At 39.5% G+C, this 24,739-nt stretch overlaps 1 protein-coding gene across 2 annotated transcripts in view; it reads left to right on the top strand.

Annotated features, from left to right (window-relative positions):
* The window catches only part of GRIN2A (glutamate ionotropic receptor NMDA type subunit 2A), a 432,359-nt gene that overhangs the window by 319,044 nt on the left and 88,576 nt on the right, over positions 1-24,739 (top strand). For both annotated transcript variants that reach the window (XM_004057187.5, XM_055365257.2), the window contains exon 6: positions 17,270-17,475. In XM_004057187.5, the coding sequence (XP_004057235.4) occupies positions 17,270-17,475 (206 nt within the window). The remainder of the gene's footprint in view (positions 1-17,269; positions 17,476-24,739) is intronic.

Here is a 24,739-nt window from a genome sequence, read left to right as displayed (position 1 = left end):
CAGGTGTGAAGGTTTGAAATAGTTTCTAGGGAATGGGAGAGATGCAATTAGGAGAAAGGAAAGATTTTTAGCCAGAGAGGGAGTCCTAAAATTTGAAATGACATTAATCTATGTGGTTATGTGATATTCTCCACCTGTACTTGCTGCTTTACAGGTGTGGAAGTGGTGGGATTGACTCAGAGTTGGGGATGGTGCTGCCAGGTGGGTGTGATAGGAAGACAAAGTGGGGGCAGGAAAATTGTGGGTATGACAAGATATCTGTTAATGTTATGGATAAAGAGGTCTAAGTTGGAATCGGGAAGAAATGAAGGCATGAACGAATAGACTAATTGAGAGAAGATAGAGACCAGGGATGACGCTGGAGAGGAGACATAAGAATACCTGAATGAGAGCTGTGGATTTTCTGAATTTAGAGTCGTTCAAGTCAAGCAGTTCTAAGTGAATTTCCCCCATGGGAATGGGTGGCTACAGTGGACTGGAGGTGATCAGTGGAGAGACGGTCAAAAAAACTGGCCTTCAGTTTTATCCAAATGCTCTGACAAGTATGGATGTGTTTATGAAATGACATCAATTACTTGCAAATAGGACAATTTCAAAATATGTGAGGAATACTAAGTCCTAGCCATATGTGGATGAAATCACCAATATTATCCCCAGGTGTTGAGTCAGAGGGATTTCCCAAGGCCAATTGCCAATTTCAACTTAAATGCAACCAAATTCCAATGTGCACAAAGGGATTGTAGCCCAATATCCAATGGCTTCTTCAATCTTGTCCCATGGTATCCCTTTATTCCCCTTTCCCTCTCTTCTCCTTTATATATTTGTGTTTCTTCCTGTTTGGACAACTTCCTAGTTCACAAACATGTCATTAAAACTCAGCTTCTAAGCTTTTGTGCATGTTGTTCTCTGATCCTACACATCCCTTCTTTCCACTCTGACTTTTCAGGTCCTTTGCAAACTGCACAACTCCCCTCCACTGCACTCCTTCATGATTTCTTCCTTCCCTCATCAGATCTGCCTCTCACTTCTGAAGCCCTGTGCATTTCTTGCACCTTTCACCCTTTGGCTGTCAGCATTTTCTGTTTTATTGTACGATTAATTCAGAGGGCATTGTATTTTATCTTCCTCACTGGTGAGTGGATCCTTTACAGATAAGGACTTAGAGCAGGGGTTGACAAAACCCCTAACTGTTTATGTAAAGGGATGGCTAGTAAATATTTTAGGCTTTGTGGGCCATACTGTCTCTATGGCAAGCATTCAAGTCTGCGTTTTTAGTGCAAAGGCAAGCGTTGAGGCTATGTAAGGAAATAAGCATGGCTGTGTTCCAATCAAGCTTTATTTAGGGATGCTCACATTCAAATCTTATATAATTTTATAATTGTGTCACCAAATATTCTTTTCATTTTTTTCAACCATTTAAAAATGGAAAAGGAAAACCCATTCTTAGCTTGTGGGCTGTGCAGAAACAGCTTGCCCTTGGGCTGTGGTATGCTGACCCCAGGTTTAGAGTCTATTCACTGCTGTGTCACCAGTGTGAGAACAGTTTATGGCACATAGTAGGCACTCCATGAATGAATGAGCAAGATGAATGCGTGTGATCTAACCCTAAGGAACTGAAAACCTACAGAATAGTTCTGTTTATTGGTTGTAACACTTGGAGTAATTAGGAATCCTGAGATTCTGCTTTTGGCTACAATTTGTGTGAGTTTGAAAGGTTTTCATGTGACATAGCTCATAAGTATCATGGTTGAACTTGGACTTGGGTCTTCCAACTCCAAATGCACGGTTCTTTTAAACTGCTGTGTTTGCCAATATATTAATAATTCAGTGGGAAAAGCAATGCTGAGAGGCTTCGTGATTGGTCACCATGATTCTCATTTCTCCCAGTGGCTCCATAGGGCCCTCAAATTGTTGATTACTGTCTGAGATGGGGATAATTGGTTTGGGTGAAATTGGATTGACAGTGGTGGGTTACTTAGGCTTAGTTTTCAAAAATAGCAAGTCTTATCCATCCCATCCCAAGGGAACCCTCCTCTTCCCCCACTGCCTTAGAATAATCACGTTTTTAACTGGGCAAAGCTGTCGTTAAGCTTATTACTGTTTTCTCACTATTAAATCTTCTGTTGGCTTTAGTACTTCAAATGATCCTCTTGTTGGAATACTTTAGAGCTCAGACAAGCCTGGAGCAAAGTAGTTTTGGGCCAGAGATGAGCAAAGAAAAATGATTGTCAAAATACCATCTTATCTAAGGAAAATTGAAATTCTCATCAGTGTGCATTTCATCATAACGATGGATTTCACCCATGCACAACGGCTTTGGTTAGCATCCTCATAATAACTAGCAGGGCCTCAGGCACCAACCCCTTTCATTTGGAAGAAGGAAAATGTCCATCTCAAAAACTTACATTTATTATTTTGCCCCAGATACAGAAGAACAAATGCCCATCAGAGACCTGCTACCGAGTTCCAGTCATTTCAACTCTCACAACGCAATAACTTTTCACAGGCGAGGGGGATGAAATGCTGTTCCACTGATTGATACCTCCAGGTTCTGTAACCTTATTGCAAAACTCTGCAGACACAGTCAATGAGGTTAACTTTGAATGTTCAGGGCTGAGATCCAAATGGAATTGGCTTTTTACATAATGCTGAGTGAGGAAATCCATCAGCTTTTGACTTGTTAGATCCTTCAAGTCAGGTTTGATGCATTGAAGTCTCGTGCTTCCTTAGCCTGCAGTTTAATTACCTGGAACTTATCTCCTTTTATAAACTGTTACACACTCAGCCCCACATTTTGCCACTTTTCAAGGTTTTCATTTAAAAAAAAAACTTGCCATAGAGTAAGAGAAGTCATATCTATAGTCATGTTCAGTCATAATTTTCAGGCTGGTAAGAATGAATTGATTATCACAGTAAATAAAAGGCTTTCTCAGCTGTCAGCCCAGGATCACAGTCTACCTCTCTTGGCCACTTTCTAACTCTTATTGGCAAGTTTGCTGAGGGAACAAGAACTCCTTAATATCATTCAGGTAAATACTCCCCAAAAGAGCTGTTTACTCTGCCTGACTGCAAATGGCATTTCATTTATTTTACAACTGGATGTTATGCTGATCTTTGAAATTTACCCAGAAAAAGTACATTAGAAGATCAAACAAAAACCTTTACCATATTTCTAAATTGTCTTTATGCAGGTATTAAAAAATAATAATAGTTATCACTGTTACTGTAATAAAGGACTGTCCTTAGGTCAAGTTCTCATCCAATGTTATGTGTTTAACCTTCCCCAGCCCCAATTCCTGTTTCTGTGATTGTCACAGTTACCTTCACATCTCCTCCTAAACTTTTTTTGCAGACCTATATGCATTCTAGTTTTCTCCTCCAAGAAGCAGCCCCTTAAGTTCAACCAAGTTTATGTTTGGGTTTTTATAATAACAGATGCAGATATAGAAACAGAATTGTGTTGTATTGGCCAACAATATCTCAAATATAACATGATACAGAAGGAAGATGAAATCCTCCTTTCTAAGGCCCCTTATGTAATGGATGGAGATGACCACAGAGGCAAGGGAGAAGTCCAATCAGCTGCTAGAGCATTAATGACATTCGTCTTGGTTGAAACCCCCAAATTACCTAATTGACACGTGGTTCACATTTGAACAGTTGATTTTCTCTGCCTGATCTGCTGTTCTGATCGCCTTTTGGATGTCCGTGTTGGTAGCAGTGGAATTCAACATCAAGCCTGCAAAGTAGGGCTCAGTGCAGCTCTGCTGTTAGAGGTATTTTCTGTGGTGGAATTCAAGGTCCTCAGAAGAGTCAATTCACAGGCAAATGGAAAAAGTAAAACTGTCATGCGTAAAAGCAAACTGTAAGACCACCTCTGGCTGCTTTCTCCCCACCTCCTGTGCTCCACATGGAAAGAAAATGTTGCCCCTTCCCAAAGTGGAAGACTGTGCATATTGGGGCCAGAACCCGGCTTCTCCAACTCTCAGGACATCACTGTGCTGCATGGTGCTAATTATTAATACTCTCTTCCCAACTGATCCATGAAATATTCCCTTAAGAAAGCAAACTGCTCATGTTTGCCTTAATATTTCCCAAAGCAAATAGGATGGCAGCCTTGGAAATATCAGGCAGTGGTAACAGCTCCTGCCCTGAAGTCCAAGCTCAGATTCCAGGTCTTCTCACTTGCTGTTTGATCTTGGGCAAGTCACTTAAATTCCCTGTTTGCCAACATACTAAACGAGTCTAATAATGGCGTTTTTATCAGAGGATTGTGAGGGTAAAATAGAAAATGCCCATTGGGGTGATCACAGTACCTCAATAAATGCCAACAATTATACTCTTTAATTGTTTAATAATTATTATTGCAGCCCATGGAAGACGGACTGATACGGAACTTGCACAATGAAGGACTCCCAAGAGCAAGTTCAAAAAATTAATCCATGATTATGAAAGAGCTCATTTTTTATTTTTGCTGATTTTTCAAGTCTCTGGCATTATATTACTCCAAGGTAGAACCAAAAGAGAGAAAACACTATTAACTTTTTAGCTAATTACAAGAACCCATCACTTTTAAGAGCACACAAAGAATTAAAAGTAATCCAAAGAAATAGGACTCCTATCTTTCCCCAGGGATCTGGCAACAAAGGAACTCTGGAGGACTGAAGATTATACATGAACTCCTGAAGAAAATGATGGCTCTTTGTTCCAAAGATTTTTCCGCTTTTAAATTTGAGATTGAACAAGCATTGAGCTCTTCCCCTGTTGGCTGAGCCTCAACAGGAGAATGGAAGCAGAGATGCGGGTTGTTCATGGAAATAACAATCAAAACACGTTTCTATGAATTACCAGATCAGTACTGGGTTCTAAGACAGTTGATGCTGTTATCCATAAAGATACTAGATTATCTTGAGAGCAGTTATTACGGGAGGAAAAAAAATCTACTGCTCCAATGTGAGCTGTGTAACAATTAGGCAATTCTGAAATTTCAACTGAGAGGAATTTAATTAAGGCTCTAATAGCTGATTAAACTCATTTAGATCTGCTGGCAATTGCCAGTGGTTACATAAGTAACCCAAGAAGAAAGATTTCCATCTTGTTCTTATGCTTTATTTAATCCTGTCTGTTAGTCATAGGTCTTCCCCTCCTGGTGCTCCTTAAAATGGGGTCCTTAGACCACTCGGAGCAGAATGACTCTAGGACGCTGGTTGAAAAGTCAGGATCCCACACCTTATCCCAGATCTACTGATTCCAACACTCCAGAGATACAGGAGTCTGCATTCTTAATCAGCTTCCAGGAAAGGTTCTTATTCATGCCAAAGCTTCATAATCCCACCACCTCCAATCGTTGCATTTAAAACAGTGCATTCAGAGGAAGCAGGCACTTTACCTCAATATCTGAAAAGTAGTTCTTAGTTTCATTCTGCCGGTAGCCATCCAAGGCTCATGGCAGTGAAGACAGAGCAGGTTTGACCCACACCTGCTCTTTAGTAATTTCTGCATAGAAACTTGTTTGTGCATACCACACGGGAAAATTGAGTTCCAAAGTGACGCTTGATTTCAGCAGACTGGTTTTCTGGGATACTCTTTAGATCAGGTATTGGTTTAAAAAACATCACTGAACTCAACTGCAAAGTCCTCCAGATATAGCATATATCAACCTAATATCAAGCCACAGCAGTGGCTCAGATATCTTTATTGTTGTTTGTGGATCAATTACATTTAGATCTGCTTTTGGTTTCAAGCAGCAACCCAAGACCCAGAATTACTTATGTGTTAACCTGTGATCGGTTTGTTTGTGTGTCAGATGTGCATTCAGAGGCATGGAAGTGATGCTAATCCATGTTGCTACTTATGCTAAATATGGACACTAAATCATTTTAAATTTCCTTCACGGCCATTTATCTCATGTCCTTTGGCAGACTTTATATTTCAGGTGGAGAGAAACTGGTCTCCCGTTTGCTTTGTTTTTCCTCCTTAACGTCATCTTCCTGAAGAATTAATTACTAATGTTTTCTCCAGCTTGGGAGTAAATCACTGCTTATTTTCTGGAGTGAAACATACTCCGAAGGTTTGCAAGCTCAATGTGTTTGTTTTAAAGCCTGTTTCCCCATGGTTATGAAACCACCCAATGAGCTAACTGGGTCCAGCCAGACTAGAGCACAGGCAGCCTGAACTCTGCTTCTGTTGTTGGTTTTAATAAATTTCCTGTCTGATTTTTAGTTTTGCAATTCCTATTGTCTTGTCTCCAAGGAGAGAAGATGAGTAAACAGGCAACTTCCCTTTTTAAACTCTGAATTCTAAGTAAAAATGGATGATATGCTACAGTCAGAATTGAATTCAGTTCAGTGGATACTTCTTGAACTGCATTGTGGGTGAGCACTATACTATATCGAACATGGATCACGTGGTTGAGGAAGGCTGGCCAGCCAGGACACTCTACAAAACCATAATTCAAGGCAAACTGGGCCCTCATTCCCCACCCCTACAGCCCATCTCTTTTCTGTTGATTTTACACTTTGAGTTCACACCAGCCTGACCATCATGGCCTGTGTCATCCAGATCCTGCAGCCATCTCCCAGCTTGTCACTCTGCCTTCCGAATCTTCTAGCTACAAACTCTATCTCTGCACTACATTGAGAAGAAGTGTTTAATGCACTTCTAATTGGGGGATTGATTTCAATAAGGTCTTCAGTAAGTCCTCATCCCCATCCCTTACCTATGTCACTTGCCCATAGGATAAAGATAAAACCCCATAACAGGCAACCTACTAACTCCCTTGGTCTTTCTTTTTTTTTTTTTTTTTTTTTTTTTTGAGAGACTCTTGCTCTGTCACCCAGGCTGGAGTGCAGTGGTGCAATCTCGGCTCACTGCAACCTCCGCCTCCTGGGTTCAAGTGATTCTCATGCCTCAACTTCCCGAGTAGCTGGGATTACAGACCTATGCCTGGCTAATTTTTGTATTTTTAGTACAGATGGGGTTTCACCATGTTGGCCAGGCTGATCTGGAACTCCTGATCTCAAGGGATCTGCCCACCTCAGCTTCCCGAAGTGCTGGGATTACAGGCGCGAGCCACCATGCCTGTTTCATATTTGGAAGCCACTTCCTGTTAGAAGCATTTTTTGGATTCTCTTCCAGATTAGGAAGCTGTGTTCTTCAACAGCATCCTGTGCCTGCTCCCGGCATAGCATTTGTCTCACTTCATTCACTTCATTGCTATTAAGCTTTGACTTCTCTCCACCGAGACTGGAAACTCTAGGGATAGGATAGACCTCTCTGAGGACTGTTCACCACCGTAGCCCCAGGACTTCCAGCAGCACCCGGCACAGTGGAAAGCACTGAAGGCATGTGGGCTCATGAATAAACAAGTGAGGGGAAAGTGTGTTCTAAAGGCAAAGAAAATGCAAAAATGAATTCCAGATGGAGAATTAGGTTCCATGGGAGTATTGGCATTTGAGCTAGGCCTGAAAAGAGTGGGTAGGATTTCAGTAGGGGGAGATAATAAGGAGAAGAATTCCAGGCAGAAGAAATAGTGTAGGCATAGGCAGGAAAGTGGGTGTCGTTCAGGGTGTGTTTTGTGAAAAGTGTATGCATCATTGTAGCTTCATATCCTCTGTGTGTGTGTGTGTGTGTGTGTGTGTGTGTAAAGGTTCGAGTATATGTGTTTGTGTTAGATATGTGTGTATTTGTAGTTGTACGTGTGGGTGTGAGTGTATATGATTATAATGTGAGCGTGGGTAGGCATGAATGTACCTGTATATAAGTGTGCTTTTATGTAGAGGTTTATGTATAGATGTATAGGAATATGTATACATATATGTGTAGGTGTACTGATGGTATTGCTTGAGTTCTTATAATAACAGTAAAAACTGACATTCACTGGACACTTATGTATCAGACACTTATGTATGCACTGTTTTTAGTGCTATTTTAATTGTAATAAACTCCCTATACACAAGAGGAAGTTTGGGAAATACTTTTTATCTCTATTATGGATTTTTCCATGTTTAATTGTGAATATGTGTAGGTATAAGTGTGTGTGCAAAGGCAGATGTGTGTGTGTTTTAGTGTGACGATGTGTGTGAGAATGAGAGAAAGTGAGAAAAAGAGAATACTGAGGTTGATTGGGCCTGTATTATAGAAGAGCTTTTACTATACAGAGCAGTCTGGATTTGATTTTGTAGGCAGCATGATACATGGAGGGACTTGAGCATGGAGTAGATCTATAATTTTGGTGTTTAGATATTTGTTTTTTAGGAGGTGGCTTCAGAGACCAGGAGGCCTGTGATGAGGTTATTTTAATTGTCTCTTGTAAGCATTTCATAAATAGATCAAATAAGATAAAACACTCAGATCTCTTTGAAAGAGCCATGCACATCTATTAACCTAATTTCTTCCAGCCTTTTGCAGCCTCGGCAACATCCCTCTGAATTTATCCGGACATAAGAGGTGTATATTAACTTGAGACATACAATTTCTGGAGATAAAATTATCTCTGCTCTGAGAACATATTGGCTGAACATTTTGATAAGTAATCACTGCCCTTTAAAAAAACTCTTTCTAGGAGCTGAAGAGCAATTAGTTTCCTAAAAGCACTGTATTTACATTTTATTAATAGGAATTAAACATCATTACAAAGTTAATCTACCCTTTTTATATTTCTTTTAGCAAAATCACTTTTCTCCATCAGCGGTCAATTATTATTATTATTATTATTGTCTTCATAACTTCAGTATATTTCTGAAAACACTCAAAGGCTTATCACCAAAATTCAGTTTATTTTAAAGATTTTTTTTCTCCTCCCACACAACCTATTTTGTTGAATTGAGAACTGTTTTTAAGTACCAAAAAAATTCATAATAGAGATAAAAAGTATTTCCCTAACTTCCTCTTCCATATAGGGAGTTTATTAGAATTAAAAAGCACTAAGAATGGTGCCTGATACATAATAAGTGCCTAGTGAATGTCAATTTTTACTGTTATTATAAGAACTCAGGCAATGCCATCCCCACTTTATTGCTTTCTTCTCTCAATTTCTTAGCTCAGTATTTATTTTCTGATAAGTTGTTCTCTCATGACTGCCCTGTTCTGATAGTTCCATCAAAAGTCCCAGGGAAAACTCTCATTGGCTTAGCTTAGGTCACATGCACATTCCTGAGCCAATCAGTGTACTGATTTGCCAAATAAAGGACACGTGCCTATTCGTGAAATTGGGGCAGCATCTCTCCAAGGGAAAATGAATATGCTATAACCAAAAATCTGATAAATGAATGACAGGTAAGCAAAACAGCATAAGGCTATTGTGAAACCCTTGGGAGAAATGTGGAGAAAAGCGTGATTTATGGCTAAAACTACTGACATGGTAAAAACTGTGTCTAAAGTAAACTAAAGTTAGTATCAAGAATAGCTCTTATGAAGTTAAAACATGAAATAATCTAAATTCTACTCTAAAATTGTTTCCCCATTGATTTAAACAATGACAAAATAGCAATACATAGCACATAGCGTTGGGCATTCCTTTGTGGGCTTTACATACATTAATTTAGTCCTCTCAGCAATCCTGTGAATTATACTATTAACATCATCCTACTTTTCAGGTGATGAAACTGAGGCAAATAGATATTAAGCAATTTGCCCAAGTGGCACAGCTCACAAGTGGTACAGCTGGGATTTGAAGCCAGAGTGGCTGGCTCCAAAGTTTAAACTCCTGGCAACTTTGCTACTCTGTGTCTGAGAACATATTTGCTGTTTTTAAAAAACTCTCCCTTTTGAATTCAAAAACAGTTTTTGAATAAACTTTTTAGGTTAACTAGTTTTATATTTACAGAAAACTTGCAAAGATAGTCCAGTGACTTCTCACATACCTAATGCCCAGTTTGTCTGATTATTAACACCTGACATTAGTATGGTATATTTGTCATAATGAGTCAATTCGTATATTATTGTTAACTAAAACCCATGATTTTTTCAGATTTCCTTAGTTTTTATCTAATCTTTTTCTGTTCCATCCTGATAGCTGATCCAGGATCCTATATGACATGTAATTGTAATATTGCCTTAGGCTTCTCTTGGCTAGGACACTTTCTTAGACCTTCTTGTTTTTTAATGACCTTGACAATTTGGAGGACTACTGGTCAGATATCTTCTAGAATACCCCTACATTGGAATTTTTCTGATAGTTTTCTTATAATTACACCGAGGTTATAAGACCACACAGGTAGACCACCACACCATTATCGTCACATCATATTAAGGATATGTACTATTACAATGATTTATCATTGTCAATATTGGCTTTGACCATTGAGCTGACATCACATCTGTCACATTTCTGCATTGTAAAGTTAGTCTTTTTTTTTGTTCAGCAGAAAATTCTAGTTGCATTTTTTCACAGACTTAAAAATGAGTCCTGGGTTCACATCCTGGTTCTGCCACTTTCAAACCATATCAATTGGACAATTACTTAAACCCCATGCCTCAGTTTCCTCATCTACGAAATGGAGATAATAAAAGTAGCATGTTATTCATGTGTCTATTTTTAGGATTACAGAAGTTATTAAAGCTTTCAGAATAGTAGAAATGGAAAGACTTATTTTTATCATCTCATGTAATCTTTTTTTTTTTTTTTTTTTTTGAGATGGAGTCTCGCTCTGTCACCCAGGCTGGAGTGCAGTGGCGCGATCTCGGCTCACTGCAAGCTCGGCCTCCCGGGTTCATGCCATTCTCCTGCCTCAGCCTCCTGAGTAGCTGGGACTACAGGCGCCTACCACCACGCCTGGCTAATTTTTTGTATTTTTTTTAGTAGAGACGGGGTTTCACCATGTTAGCCAGGATGGTCTCGATCTCCTGACCTCGTGATCTACCCGCCTCAGCCTCCCAAAGTGCTGGGATTACAGGCGTGAACCTTATGTAATCTTTATAACAACTCTGTGGCCTTGTTGTAACCTTTAAAATATGAAGAAACTAAATTTCAAAAAGGGAGGTAGTGATTAAGCCATGCTCTAGAGGTTTTCACTGACTGAGTTTAAATTCTTATTGTGAGCCTTATAATCTGACCTGAGCAAGAAACATAATATTTTTAAGCCCTAGTTTCCTCATCATGCAATGAGGATAATTATAGTTATCTATGTCCTACAGTTGCCTTGAGGATTGAGTCATATAATGAATGAAAAACCCTTAGCACTGCTCCTGGAAACACATAGTAAAGCCCTAATCAATGTTAACAATGGACTTTGTCATTATTGTCCACTGTGCCCCAGCTAGGAATGGACAAGTCAGGATTTGAACTCATGCCCTTCTTTAGAGAATGAGGAAGAGCCAGCTTTGAGAAAAGCCTCAGATTTGAGTACCACTGTTTTTTGTGCAGCATGGAGAATTACTATCCAAGGGGGCTCTATTGACCATGTTCTTCTTTCCTCAGCCTTCTAACTGGTTCTCAGAACCATCCTGCCACCTTTTTTAGAGATAGCTTGCCATTTGGCTGTTTTCTGCTGTCCTTTCGCCCTGGGTGCAAGACTGCCCTAATATATGGTTGCCATACAGAATTAAACATCAAGTAAGGAGTGTTATCTTTGCTCCTCTTCTAATTATGTACTCATTACCCTGAGCTCAAATCAGGAAAGATTTGGGAGGGCAGCTTATCCTTGCATTTTACATAGAGTGCTATACCTGAAAGACCTTAGAGATTATCTAATTCAAACCCACTCCCCTCATTCCTGTTACAGTGAGGAGAATGAGACCCAATCAGTGAGGTCAAAAGTCAGGGGAATGCCATAGAAGAAACTCAGATCTCCATTTGTCAATTAGTTCTTCTGCTACAGAGGCTCATTTTCCTGAAGATAAGTTTAACAAATGTTGAATTAATGATAATAGTACCACGTATGGAGACCTTTCTGTGTGCCAGGAACTGTGCATTAAGAGATGTTTGTTGTCATTATCTTATAAGTAAGCCTCATAACAGCACATGAAATGGAAGTGTTGTTTTTATTTGGTGATTGAGTGGACTGAGGTTCAAAAAGATTATGTGGCTTGTTCAAGGTCACATGGCTAAAGCAGTGACAAGATTTGAACCTGTTCATCTGTCTGATCTCTAAGCCTGTGGTATTAATGATTCTGAACCCTCTTGTCCTGTGCCATGTAAAGGAGAGAAGAGAGGGGTTTGTAGCAATGAAGCTGATGCCTGAAAACTCAATGGGATCCATATGTGCATATACATGTACATGTATACAGCACACACACACACACACACAAGTGTGCTTGCCTGTCCTGGTTGTGTATAAATATAACCAGAAGTTTGGCAAGGTGTCCTGGAACTTCATTTTCCTCCAAGCTCCAAAAATAGCATGTGATTGACAAGGACTGTATGATTTCACTTGCTCTGATGCATTGAAACCTTATTCCTGGAAGCACTGCTGGAGGAAATGGATTGAAACCTTACTCCTGGAAGCACTGCTGGAGGAAATGTGGTGCAACCCTGGTATTGGCTCACACTTCAGAATAGCTTTTATGAGTCAGGACTGCTGATCTAAAGTTACAGACTCAGCTGAGTGTGGTGTTCACTTTTATGGAGAGGATTGGGAACAGGAAAAAGGTCCAGTTTAGAGAATAGCAGAAGAGTCACCATCACGTCCAAGGTGGGAGCAGAGAGATTTTTGGCTGCCATCTTCAAAGTGCACAGGGTCCTTCCATTTTGGATATAACTTCTAAATAAAGGCATTTGGAGCATACATACTCCATGCCACTGTGAAAATGGAGACAAGCAGAAACAATATGACAATTGAAACTGAGGTCTTCAGGATTCAACCCATTGGTTCTTTCTTTCTCCCTGAATACTCTGGTGGCTGGAGTCCCTCTTTAAAATGGTGTTAGGATGATGCTGTTTGCTTTCTCTGGGGAAATTTAATACCCAAAGGCTATTCAGGTGGCCACCCTCAATGGCTCTGAAGTTGCAGTAAGAGCAAGGGAGAGAATACAGGTCCTTGATACTTCCATATTTTGCCTAGGGTACAAGATTCCAAAGCTGAGGCACATATGGACACATTAATCATTATAACACTTTCTGACTCATGCACATGTAAAAAATACAGACTGTATGTTTATTCACTCCACCAAAAACTACCCATTAAGTCCCTCCATGTGGCATGCCCTGAGTTAGAAGCTGTGGACATAGAAACCAATCATTATGCATATAAAATTCCTGCTAGACTGGGAAATCATAGTCTCATAAGTAAAACATATACATAAACACATAGATTATTGTAGATTATTGAGGTATAATATTGTGAAGCAAATGATGTTTAGATATTTAAATCAAATTAAGGATTTATGAATAAATTATATAATGGGTTTTTTTTGCTGTAATATAGAAGGAGTGAGTGGGAGTATAAATGAAACAAGATTGGTCATGAGTACTAATTATTGAAGCTGGACATTGGGAATACGGAGGTTCATTATATGATTCTACTCTTAAATACATTTGAACATTTCCATAATAAAAAAAAATTGGAGTAGGCAAAGAAGCTTCCATCTTCAGGCAGGTTATATATGGACATATATCCATGGCGACTTCTATAAATCTTTTTCCATTCTGGCCATTGAACTTGATTGACTCTTAGTCCATTTGGGTTGCTGTAACAGAATACCATAGACTGGGTGGCTTATAAACCACAGAAACTTGTTTCTCATGCTTCTGGAGACTGGGAAGTCCAAATCAAGGTGCCAGCAGATTTAGCGTCTGTTGAGAGCTGCTTCCTGGTTCATAGACAGCAATCTTCTTGTTGCATACTGATATGGTGGAAAAGGCAATGGGTCTCTCTGGGGCCTCTTTCATAAAAGCACTAACCCCATTCATGAGGGCTCCACCTTCATGACCTAATCACCTCCCAAAGACCCCTCCTCCTAACACCACCACATTAGGGGTTAGGATTTCAACCTATGAATTTTGGAGGGACACAAATATTCAGTCTGTAGCAAACCCTTAAGGTAAATCCCAACTTCTTAATAGAGCCTACAAGGCTTTGCATTTTCTGGTCTCCACCTATCTGGAGTGCTCTTTCTTTCTCTGCTCCTCCACAATTCCTTCCCACAACTGCCACGATGCAACTCATCCTGAATTTCCAATTTCAGCTTAAGTGTCACCTCCTCAGGGAAGATGTCTCTGATATCTTTTCTCCTATATGTTCTCTTAGACCCATGTTTCATTTCTTCCTCCCAGTTTGTATGAACATATGTTTTTGTGTAATCATTTGACTCATGTGTCTTCTCAATTAGCACAAAAATTTCATGCAAGCAAACATTTTATCACTTACATTACAGTATTCTCAGTGTCTAGCACAGTGCTTGGAACCTAGTAACCACTCAACACGTATTTACGGAATGAATGACTCTGCTAAACCTGTCTACAAACCCTGGCCTCAGTTATACTCCCTTGTAAATAGGAATATAGGCAGGGAAAGTGAAGAATGTCTGTTCTCCTTTATCTGGTATATATGATTTAGTAGTTGAGATTTTTGGTGTTTGCAGTGGGGTGCCGAAGGGTCTATCAGACGAGAAAAGAAGGTAAGAGCTCTTGGGACCTGGGGCAGTGTTGACACAGCAGCTTCAGCTCCTGATCGAGTTCTCTCTACCTACCACTCACCTTCAACCTCCTTGGCTGACCCATGGATACTTGGATGTGTCAGGAACAGGGAGTAGAACTTGGAGAAGATTTAGGAAGTTATTGCACTCTGGGGGCTCATAAACCTTTGCAACTTTTCTCTCCATGAGTGAGCGTTGGACTGAAACTTTTGCCTGACTCCCATGGTGTGGGGGTTGTGATGTGGTCAATGATATCACCAAAGATTCTGCTAGTCTTTGCCTTAATTTACATTATCTTGGGACTGTAGGAAACATGTCTGCAAGGAAGGAAGAATGTTGGAGCTATAACGTGGTTACTGTAGCTCAATTCACAGAAACACTGTACATAGCGAGAAAGCACCTTTGGGTTCAGAAAGCCCCATGTTATAACTCTGGTTCCACCACTTATTGCTGTGTGAGTTTGTGCAAGTCACATAACCTCTCTGTGTTTCAGTTTCCTGAACTACGAAGTTGGAATAATAATGCTTACCATGTAGAATTTGTAGGAATTAAACTAAGTGGTGATATTGGCACATTTCCTGACTGTACAGAAGTGCTCAAAAGTTATGTCATTGAGGTTATAATATAAAATGCTATGGTGGAGATACGTGCAAAGTTCTATATTACTAGGGAAAGCAGGAATGATTTTACAGATAAGGTGATAGTTCAGCTATGTTTTAAATGTTAACAACAATAGTAAAATAATAGCAGCCACCATATGTGTTACATGCCATGTCAGGTTTTGTGCTCTATATTTTTGGTACTTTTTGGCTCATTCAAACCTTACTGCAGTCTTTAAGGTCATACCCTGTTGCTCTCTTCATTTTACAAATGGAGAAAGTGAAGCTCAGAGAGGTTGAGTGACTTTCCCAAGGCTACTCAGCTAGTGGATGAAGAAAGGATTTACACTTAGTTCTGTTTGACTTCAAAAGCCATTCTCTTACCCACTGAACTACCCACCCTCTCTCGAAGGTTGTGTTTGAGTCTTCCAAGGCAAATGGAAACAAAAGGGATTGGTAGAACATGTTCCAAAAGGAAAAACTTGTATATTTCTTTATCTATTTGCATATTTTAGTATTTTTGGTTTAATCTATGTCGTACAACTGACTGACAGTTCCAAGAAGGCAAGAGTCATTCTGTTTTAGCCATCATTATTCCTAGGCTGGCACTGGGACATCGTAGGTCTTCAATAAATCTATGTCGAATGAATGAAGAATTTGATGCGCTCAACATTCTCCCCAGCCTGTTACATATCATAGCATGAATAAATGAACATGTGTGTGTGTGTTTAACCAAATTGCTCTATTCGCCATCCTATCTTAAAAAGAAATGTATCAGCAATGCTGGACAATTTTGTAATTAGCCACAGGAAATGTTTCTTTATAGCCAGCAGAAATTTTCCAGCCCATATGATGAGGTAATCTTAGAGAGCACTGATTCTTTTCTCTCCTCCCACCCTGTCACCTCTCCTGGTGTCCGGCATGTTTGAATTCTCTTTAAGGGTTTGAGATTCATTTCTGGTGACACTTAAACATTACAAGAGGAGAGGTGAGTGGGTCATGTCAACACAGACAAGCCTGGATTTGGCACTTAGCTTTTCAGACGAGGTGTCTTCCTCGAGGTTGGTATTACAAATAAAGCGGTGACCTGTGATGTCAACCAATGGCGTGTGGGAGCAGGAGGAGAAGGGAGAAAGAGCAGTGTGGGGGCAGCTTCCTCCCAGCGTGTATGTGAATAGCACCAATAAGCTGTCAAATAAAATTAAGGCTCAAAATATACAGCCTTCAATTTGATTGCACTAAGATGCCGACTGCTGCTCCTAGGGAATACAGTCGATTCTATTTTGACAGGTCTTGATGTACGCTAAGCAGTGACAGTCTCCCCTTTGTGCAGGATTAATACAAGTTCACCTTAATTTGCAACTTAAATAGAACCGTATCTGGGGTCAAAATGATGCTTTTAATTTCCCCACCTGCTCCATCTCTTCTCTGTGTTGTCTCAGCCCCCACTCCTCTTCTTTTCACTCTCCAGCTTCATCTTCCTCTCCCTTTTTCTCTTTTCCTTCATCTTAGTACCTTTTTCTTCTTTCTCCTTTTCACTTTCTCTTCTTTATACTTAGAAACAATATGGAGTACCTGTGTTGTGCTTTTGCCTTTCATGCATGGCTTTATTGAATTCCCATGGCATCCTTAGGAAGTAGGGGGAATTGTGCTCATTATACAGATGAGAAAACAGAAGATATTGGGATTAAGAGCTTGCCTAGAGTTGTGCAGCTAGTAAGTGGTACAGTTGGAGAATCAAACCCAGACCTCTCTGATTCTAAAAGTCTATGCTGTTTCCTTGCCATCGGTGGTCCTGAACTCTGGCAGAACATTAGAACCACCTGCGGGGCTCTAAAGGTATCAGTGCCTGGGCACTGCCTCCAGAGATGCAGGTTGATTCCTCTGGGGATGAGGGAGGCTGGGATGGAGAACTGCCCCATATTCTGTTTTCTCTTTGTGCCCGTTTGTCTTAGCACAGAAGTAGATGCATATGTTGAGATACGTGGCAGAAAGGCCCTTGAGACAGATGGATGTCTCTGGCAGGGAAAGGGTTTGCCTCTCCAGAAATCAGCGGCGGAAGAAAGCACAGCTGTGTCTTTGTGTTTGTGCTGCAGGTGGGCAAGTGGGAGAACCATACGCTGAGCCTGAGGCACGCCGTGTGGCCCAGGTACAAGTCCTTCTCCGACTGTGAGCCGGATGACAACCATCTCAGCATCGTCACCCTGGAGGAGGCCCCATTCGTCATCGTGGAAGACATAGACCCCCTGACCGAGACGTGTGTGAGGAACACCGTGCCATGTCGGAAGTTCGTCAAAATCAAGTGAGTGGCAGGAATGGTGTCACCTGAACGTGCCCAACCCTTTGAAATAGCATGGATCATCGATAGTAACAATATGTGTACTTGAATCACAAAATGTCATAGAAAATACACGTCATTATAGTAGGTATAATGCAATAATCAATTTTAAAAAGACTTAGATAAATTCCTAGAGATGTGCCAAACTTGCATTCATTTAATTCCACCAGCAATATGAGGTGAGTAGTTTTGCCCATTGTAAATATGATAAAACCGAGTTGTGGGAAGATTATGAAACATGTTCAAAGCCATCTAGCTAGGAAATGGAAGAGGTAGGACTCAAACAGTGGTCCAACTGACTCCACACACATGTTTTTAACCCTTATGTTGAATCAATCCTCCCCTTCAGTCTTTCTGGTTTAATTTAATTTATTCATTTATTTATTTTTGAACACACATATTCAAAAAATATCTTTATATTTTTAATATAGAAAACATTTTTGTATATTAAAATAAATATAAAACATATTTTAATATATTAAAATAAATATAAAACATATTTTAATATATTAAAATATAAAACATATATAAATATATAGAAATTATATATTTTATATATTTAAATGTATAAAACAGTATATTTTATATATTTAAAATATATAAAACATCATATATTTTATGTATTAAATATATAAAACACCATGTTTTTATATATTAAAAATATAAAAGATCATCTATTTTTATACATTAAAATATATAAAACATCATATTTTATACATTAAAAATATAAAACATTGTATTTTTATATATTAAAAATATATATGGTTGGACACAGTGACTCATGTCTATAATCTCAGCACTTTGGGAGGCCAAGCTGGGCAGATTACTTGAGGTCAGGTGTTGAAGACCAGCCTAGGCAACATGGCTAAACCCTGTCTTTCTTAAAAATACAAAAATTAGCCAGGTATGGTGGTGGGCGCCTGTGATCCCAGCTACTCAGGAGGCTAAAGCATGAGAATCACTTGAATCTGGGAGGTGGAAGTTGCAATAAGTCGAGATCGAACCACTACACTCCAGCCTAGGCAACAGAGTGAGACTCTGACTCAAAAATAAATAAATAAATGAAAATAGAAATATATAAACATTATACATTTTTATATATTGAGATATATAAAACATATATTTTTATATATTTTATATATAAACTATATATTTTTATATATTTTATATATAAACTATATATTTTTATATATTTTATATATAAACTATATATTTTTATATATTTTATATATAAACTATATATTTTTATATAGTTTATATATAAAGTGTATATTTTTATACATAAAGTGTATGTTTATCTATAAAATATATATTTTATAGATAAACTATATAGTTTAGTTTATGTACAAGTTTATATATAAAATATATATTTATATGTTAAAATATATAAAACATTTTCATATATTAAGATATAGAAACCAATATATTTTTATATATTAAAAATATATGAACCATATACTTTCATGTTAAAAATATATAAAACATATATTTATATATATATATAAAAAACATAATAAGGCCTGTTTTGGTTTGGAGAAAATTTTATCAATGAGGTCACAAATGTCAGCTTCTTTGAAGTTGAAATCCTGACTACATCATGGAATAAATAAATATGCCCCTCCTGTTATGTTAAAAATGTATAAAACATATGTTTTTATATGTTAAAAATGTATAAAACATTATATATTTTTATATGTTAAAAATATATAAAACATTACATATTTTTATGTATTAAAAATATAAAACATGTATTTTATGTGTTAAAAATAGATAAAACATTATATATTTTTATGTGTTAAAAATATATAAAACATTAATTTTTTTTATATAATGACAGGGTCTTGCTCTGTCCCGCAGGCTGGAGTGCAGTGGTGTGATCACGGCTCACTGCATTCTTGAACTCCTAGGCTCAAGTGATCTTCTCACCTCAACCTCCTGAATAGCTGAGACTACAGGCCTGTGCCACCATGTCTGGCTCATGTTTTAATTAATTTTTTTTTTTTAGAGACAAGAGTCTTGCTATGTTACTCAGGCTGGTCTCAAGCTCCTGGCCTTAAGTGATCCTCGTGCCTTGGCCTCCTGAGTCACTGGGATTATAGATGTGAGCCACTGTGTCCGGCTTCCTTTAGTCTTTTTAAAAATATTTAGTTTCCACTTTTCTGGCTGTCCCTTTCCTTCCCCCCACACATTCTTCTTCCTTCCATCTCTTTTATAGATCCCAGATCCATGCTTCTCAAGAAGGTTAAAAACGTCTCTCCATTTGGGAGTGAACACACACCTTGCATGTTATTTTCTGATACAATCCAGGTGCAAATGGAACTTCTGGCAGTTTCTCAGCTCAGCAACAGCCAGCAGGCACTGCATCTGTGTCATTTCTCCTTTTGTTATGATTGAAGAAAGAGCTGGCATTGTCCATTATGAGGTCCCCTTAATCTACAAACCCTCTGGGGACACAGAAACCTCCATGGCCAACTCCGAGGCCCTGATCCTGGTATTTCCTAATGCAAACATAAGCAAAAACACCACCTCACAGGAGACTCACAGAAGAAAAAGGCCTGCTGTTGGAAAGTTTATTTTTTTTCTGAGTCTTTTCTGATCTGTTTCTTTTACCTAATTCTTACTCATCCTTTAAGTGTAGCGCCTGCGTCCCCAAGCTGGGTTAGCTCTTCCTACTTCCACAGTACCTGGGTCTATCTCTCTCTACCCTCATCACCTGTCTTTACAGTGTATAGTTTGTCTTCTCCCTGGCTTCTGAGCCACCTACATATAGGGAATGTTACTTATTAATATTTGCACCCTCAGTTACAAGGGCACAGCATGACACACCAATGTTTGTTTCATGACTAGGAAGAGAGATTTTTACTTCCTCGTTTCAAACTCCAGTCTCAGCTATTATCACACAAGATGCAAGTGCCCAGATCTCAGTCCTTGAGATCAGGATTTTAAAGATATAATATGTAATTGCTAAATGTATTGTGAAGGCCTGTTTTGGTTTGGAGAAAATTTTATCAGTGAGGTCACAAATGTCAGCCTCTTTGAAGTTGAAATCCTAAATACATCATGGAATAAATAAATATGCCCCTCCTAAAAAGGCCCTTGCTTTCTCCGGTGCCCCCACTGTGGCTCCCTGGGATGAAGCTTTTTTTTGATAAGCAGTCCCCCAGCCTCCACTCTCCTGGAGATGAGGAAGAGGTGGGGCCCACCAAGGAAGGGCAAGTGTACATCCCATGATTCATGATTCATGATTCATCATGATTCATAATTGTGTGAAACAGACCATGTTTTGGGGTCATGAATGTTTTAATGATTTTTGCTGAATTCCTTTACAGTGAAATAACACAGACATTGTTATAAGTAAAATTGTTATAAATAAATTGTTTTAATACAGAATGAATGAATGTACATTAAGCACAGTTTGCATGTTAGGAACATTGCTGGGCACAGGGGATACATGGATGAACAGGGAGGGCAAAAGACTAGGACGTTTCCATCATGGAACGTACATGGTTAGAAAACAATTCAACCAGGAAGAAATGGGTGACCCCATGTTGTAATAAACCTTGTGATGAATAGAAAGAGAGTGGTGTGAGAAGAGAGTACATCGGGGTATGTGGGGTTACTTTAGCTCACACAGATAAGGTTTAAGGTGATATATACAGGATGAGAAGAAGCCAGATGTGAAGATCTGGGCAAAGCCTTCCAGGTAGAGGCAATGGCAGGTGCAAAGGCCCTGGGGAGTAAAGGAGCTTGGGAGTTTGGGAAACGGAAGGAAACCCAGTGCAATGCTAGAGAGTGATGAGTTACAAGGAGGATGGAGGGGATGATGTGGGAAAGTTGTCAGAGGATGTTCTAATTTGGGTGGGTGTTCTTTGAGCAGAACTTGGCCCGATGAAGAAAGCAAAGTGGCTGGCACAAAGCAGAGCCTAACTTCAGTGGGACACCTCCTCTATGATAACAATACCCTCTGTGTTTCAATAGGGCAATCAACTGAGGCCCCTTGTGCTCCAGAATCAATAATAGGAGTTTAGAGTCTTTAAAATCAAAAGCCCTGGAGCTGAAAACAAGTAGATCCCCAAGTACTGAGTCATATTTGTATTAAGAAGAGAAATCGAAATAAATTGCTGTCTTTAAAAGAATTGACTTTTCTACTGAAGACTATCAACAGCTTAACAGGTTCAAATTCACGTTTTTGGTTTCTGTGAGGAGATAGTAGCTTGCAGCTTTCCTTCTTCCGCTTGGGGATATGAGGAGTTTACTGTGTGTCTAGATGAAATGAAAGTCTGACTCGTGAGAGCAATAGAGAATTGCTAGGACCCACTAATCCCAACATCAAAGAAGATTAGATCAATTGCATTTCCTATAGGGAACGTCTTTGAGGAAGGCTGATCAGTTGCAAAAAGAATTCCTGTTAGACAATATGATTGTGTGAAACCTTTTTGTTTCTCACTTCTGGCAAATGGTGGGGTCTTCTAAGAATACCAGGTAACAGGAAGTGAGCTGAGAAATCTTTCTTTCTGGTCTGTTAGTTGGGTGATAAAGACATGCAGAGAAAATTGGAAAAATCATTTGGCCTGATGTGTGGCGAGAAATGGCCATGCTGTCAATTAAGCTCCCAAACTGTCAAATCGTTGGTGGGAAGAAAAGAAATTTATTTTTAAGTGCTGGATGAGATTTGTCTGAGTCTGCATGGTGGACAGGAGCCAACCCAGGACCTGGACACAGCTCTGACTTGCATGGCTGTGCTCACATCCACTGGCTATACTGGGAAATTGTAGAGCTGGTAAACTGGACAATTTGTTGGATCCCTTTCCCCGTATTTGTTTTTATGAGTCATTCCCTCTCTTGGGTGGTGGTGGAGCACTAAGAGAGATCACATGGGGACCATTTCTCAGTCTGTGTAGTTAAGTCACATCCCCTGCACACCCACACAAGGGCTGTAATAGGAACCAACAGACGTTCCCAATTACAAGCTGGTCTGCAATTCCATAATTACTGTGATAAATTCAACTATTGCATTTGCTGCGTGCCTTTTTCATCCTGTGTCCCCAAGGCCCAGTTCCATGTCTTGTGCACAGTAGGCACTTAGTGGGTGCTTGTTGGGTGAAAATGCATCATTGATCATTTGTATTTAGAAATACACCTCATGTTCAGGGATATGGGTGAGATAACTCATAAACTGGCTGAGGTTTCCAGGGAGACCAAAGAATGCCACCATATGCCTGTGACCCTGAATCTTAAACCTGGAGCATCTAAAACTTCTGTCTAATCTTCCAGAAATCTTGACCAGGTGAAGGAAGAGCCTGTGATAGGGGAAGAGGGGAAGGAACATAGAATGAAGGTGATACAAATGAACAGAGGTAGGGAAAGGGCATCAGTGCATGGCCAACAGCGACCAGAAAGAAAAAGAGAATTCGATTTTGACACATTTTTCAGAGCCATGTATACTAAGAAGGAAATGGTATCTGGACATTCCATCAACTTTAATGTACTTAGGACACATTTCTATCATATTTGTGGCAGTTTTAACTCTAGCCCAACCCCCTCCATTCTGGGTAATTGGTGGAGATGGAGCTGGCACATACCCCATGACTGTACAGTGTTGAGGTCACTAATCATCACATGTAAATATACACAGATGTGGCCTCCTACTACCCCCCAACTAAGGGTGGTGGATCACAGCAGGTCATCCAGCCTCTAGGCAAGAGAGTAAAGTCTCTATGGTGGTCTGGGTTGACGGAAGCAGAGTGGATGAGTACAAGTCACTGACAGGATGTGGGGGTGGGATATAATGGTGAAGAGAGTGATTCAAGACAGGCAGTCTGTGATCCTGAGATAAAGGAAAGCATTGATAAGCAGGTGTCATTTACAACCCACTTCTGTTACTCAAAATTATGTTTTCCAGCTTGAGTATGGTGTCTCACACCTGCAATCCCAGCACTTTGAAAGGCCAAAGTGGGAGTATCACTTGAGGCCAGGAGGTCCAGGCTGCCATGAGCCATGATCACATCACTGCAACCCAGCCTGGGCAACAGAGCAAGAGCGCGTCTCTTAAAAAATTGTTCTGTCAAATCTGCCCCCCTTCATGGATATAGAGATGATGTATATCATGTAAATCAATGTTGTTTGATGTGTGTGTGTGTGTGCGTGTGTGTGTTGCCAATTACATAAGTAGTATGTACTTACTAGATAATTTGGGGAAAAACCCTAAAAATACAAAAAAGAAAACATGTTTTTCACCGTTCCAAAATAGCTTGCTTCTTTCTTTCTTTCCTTTCTTTCTTTACTTTCTTCCTTTCCTCCTTTCCTCCTTTCTTTCTCTTTCTTTCTCTCTTCTCTCTCCCTCCCTCTCTCTTTCTCTCTTTTTCTCTCTTTCTATCTCTCCCTCTCCCCTCCTTTTTCTCTCTTTCTCTCTTTCTCTTTCTCTCTTTCTCTCTTTCTTTCTTTCTTTCTTTCTTTCTCTTTCTCTCGACAGAGTCACATTCTGTCACCTAGGCTGGAGTGCAGTGGTGCGATCTTGGCTCACTGCAACTTCTACCTCCCAGATTGAAGCTATTCCTATGCCTCCTGTGTAGCTGGGATTACAGGTGCATGCCACCATGCCCAGCTCATTTTTGTATTTTTAGTAAAAATGGGGTTTCTCCATGTTGGCCAGGCTGGTCTCAAACTCCCGACCTCAGGGGATCCACCCAACTTGGCTTCCCAAAGTGCTGAGATTACAGGAACGAGCCACTGCACCTGTCCTATGCTTCATATTTCATTGTTTTTCCATACAGTTATTTCATAAGCTCATCTGTTTTTATATAGCTGTGATTATTGTTTGTACTACTGTGTAACCTTTTTTCATATGACATGGAAGCATAAGAATTTTCCTGTGATGATGTTGGATTTACATAGACATCACTTTAGTGCTTAGGTAACACTCCAATGTGTGGATTTGCCAAAAATGGGATATTCAAACAGAGAACATATTCATGAAATGCATAACTCAAAGACAGGGTTGAGCTAATGGGATGTCCATTAATCAAGCATATTGCCCAGAAGAAAGGCTTTGATCTTATGTGAATTGTCTAAGTACTTTTTGCTATCAGTTGGATAGACCAGTGTTTCCTTTCTTTCTTTTCTTTTTTCTTTTCTTTTTTTTGGAGACAGAGTTTCACTCTTGTCACCCAGGCTTGAGTACAATGGCATGATATTGGCTCACTGCAGCCCCCGCCTCCTGGGTTCAAGT

This window comes from Gorilla gorilla, chromosome 18, assembly GCF_029281585.2.
Source record: "Gorilla gorilla gorilla isolate KB3781 chromosome 18, NHGRI_mGorGor1-v2.1_pri, whole genome shotgun sequence".
NCBI lineage: Eukaryota > Metazoa > Chordata > Mammalia > Primates > Hominidae > Gorilla > Gorilla gorilla.
This window is presented reverse-complemented; position numbering and strand designations above follow the sequence as displayed.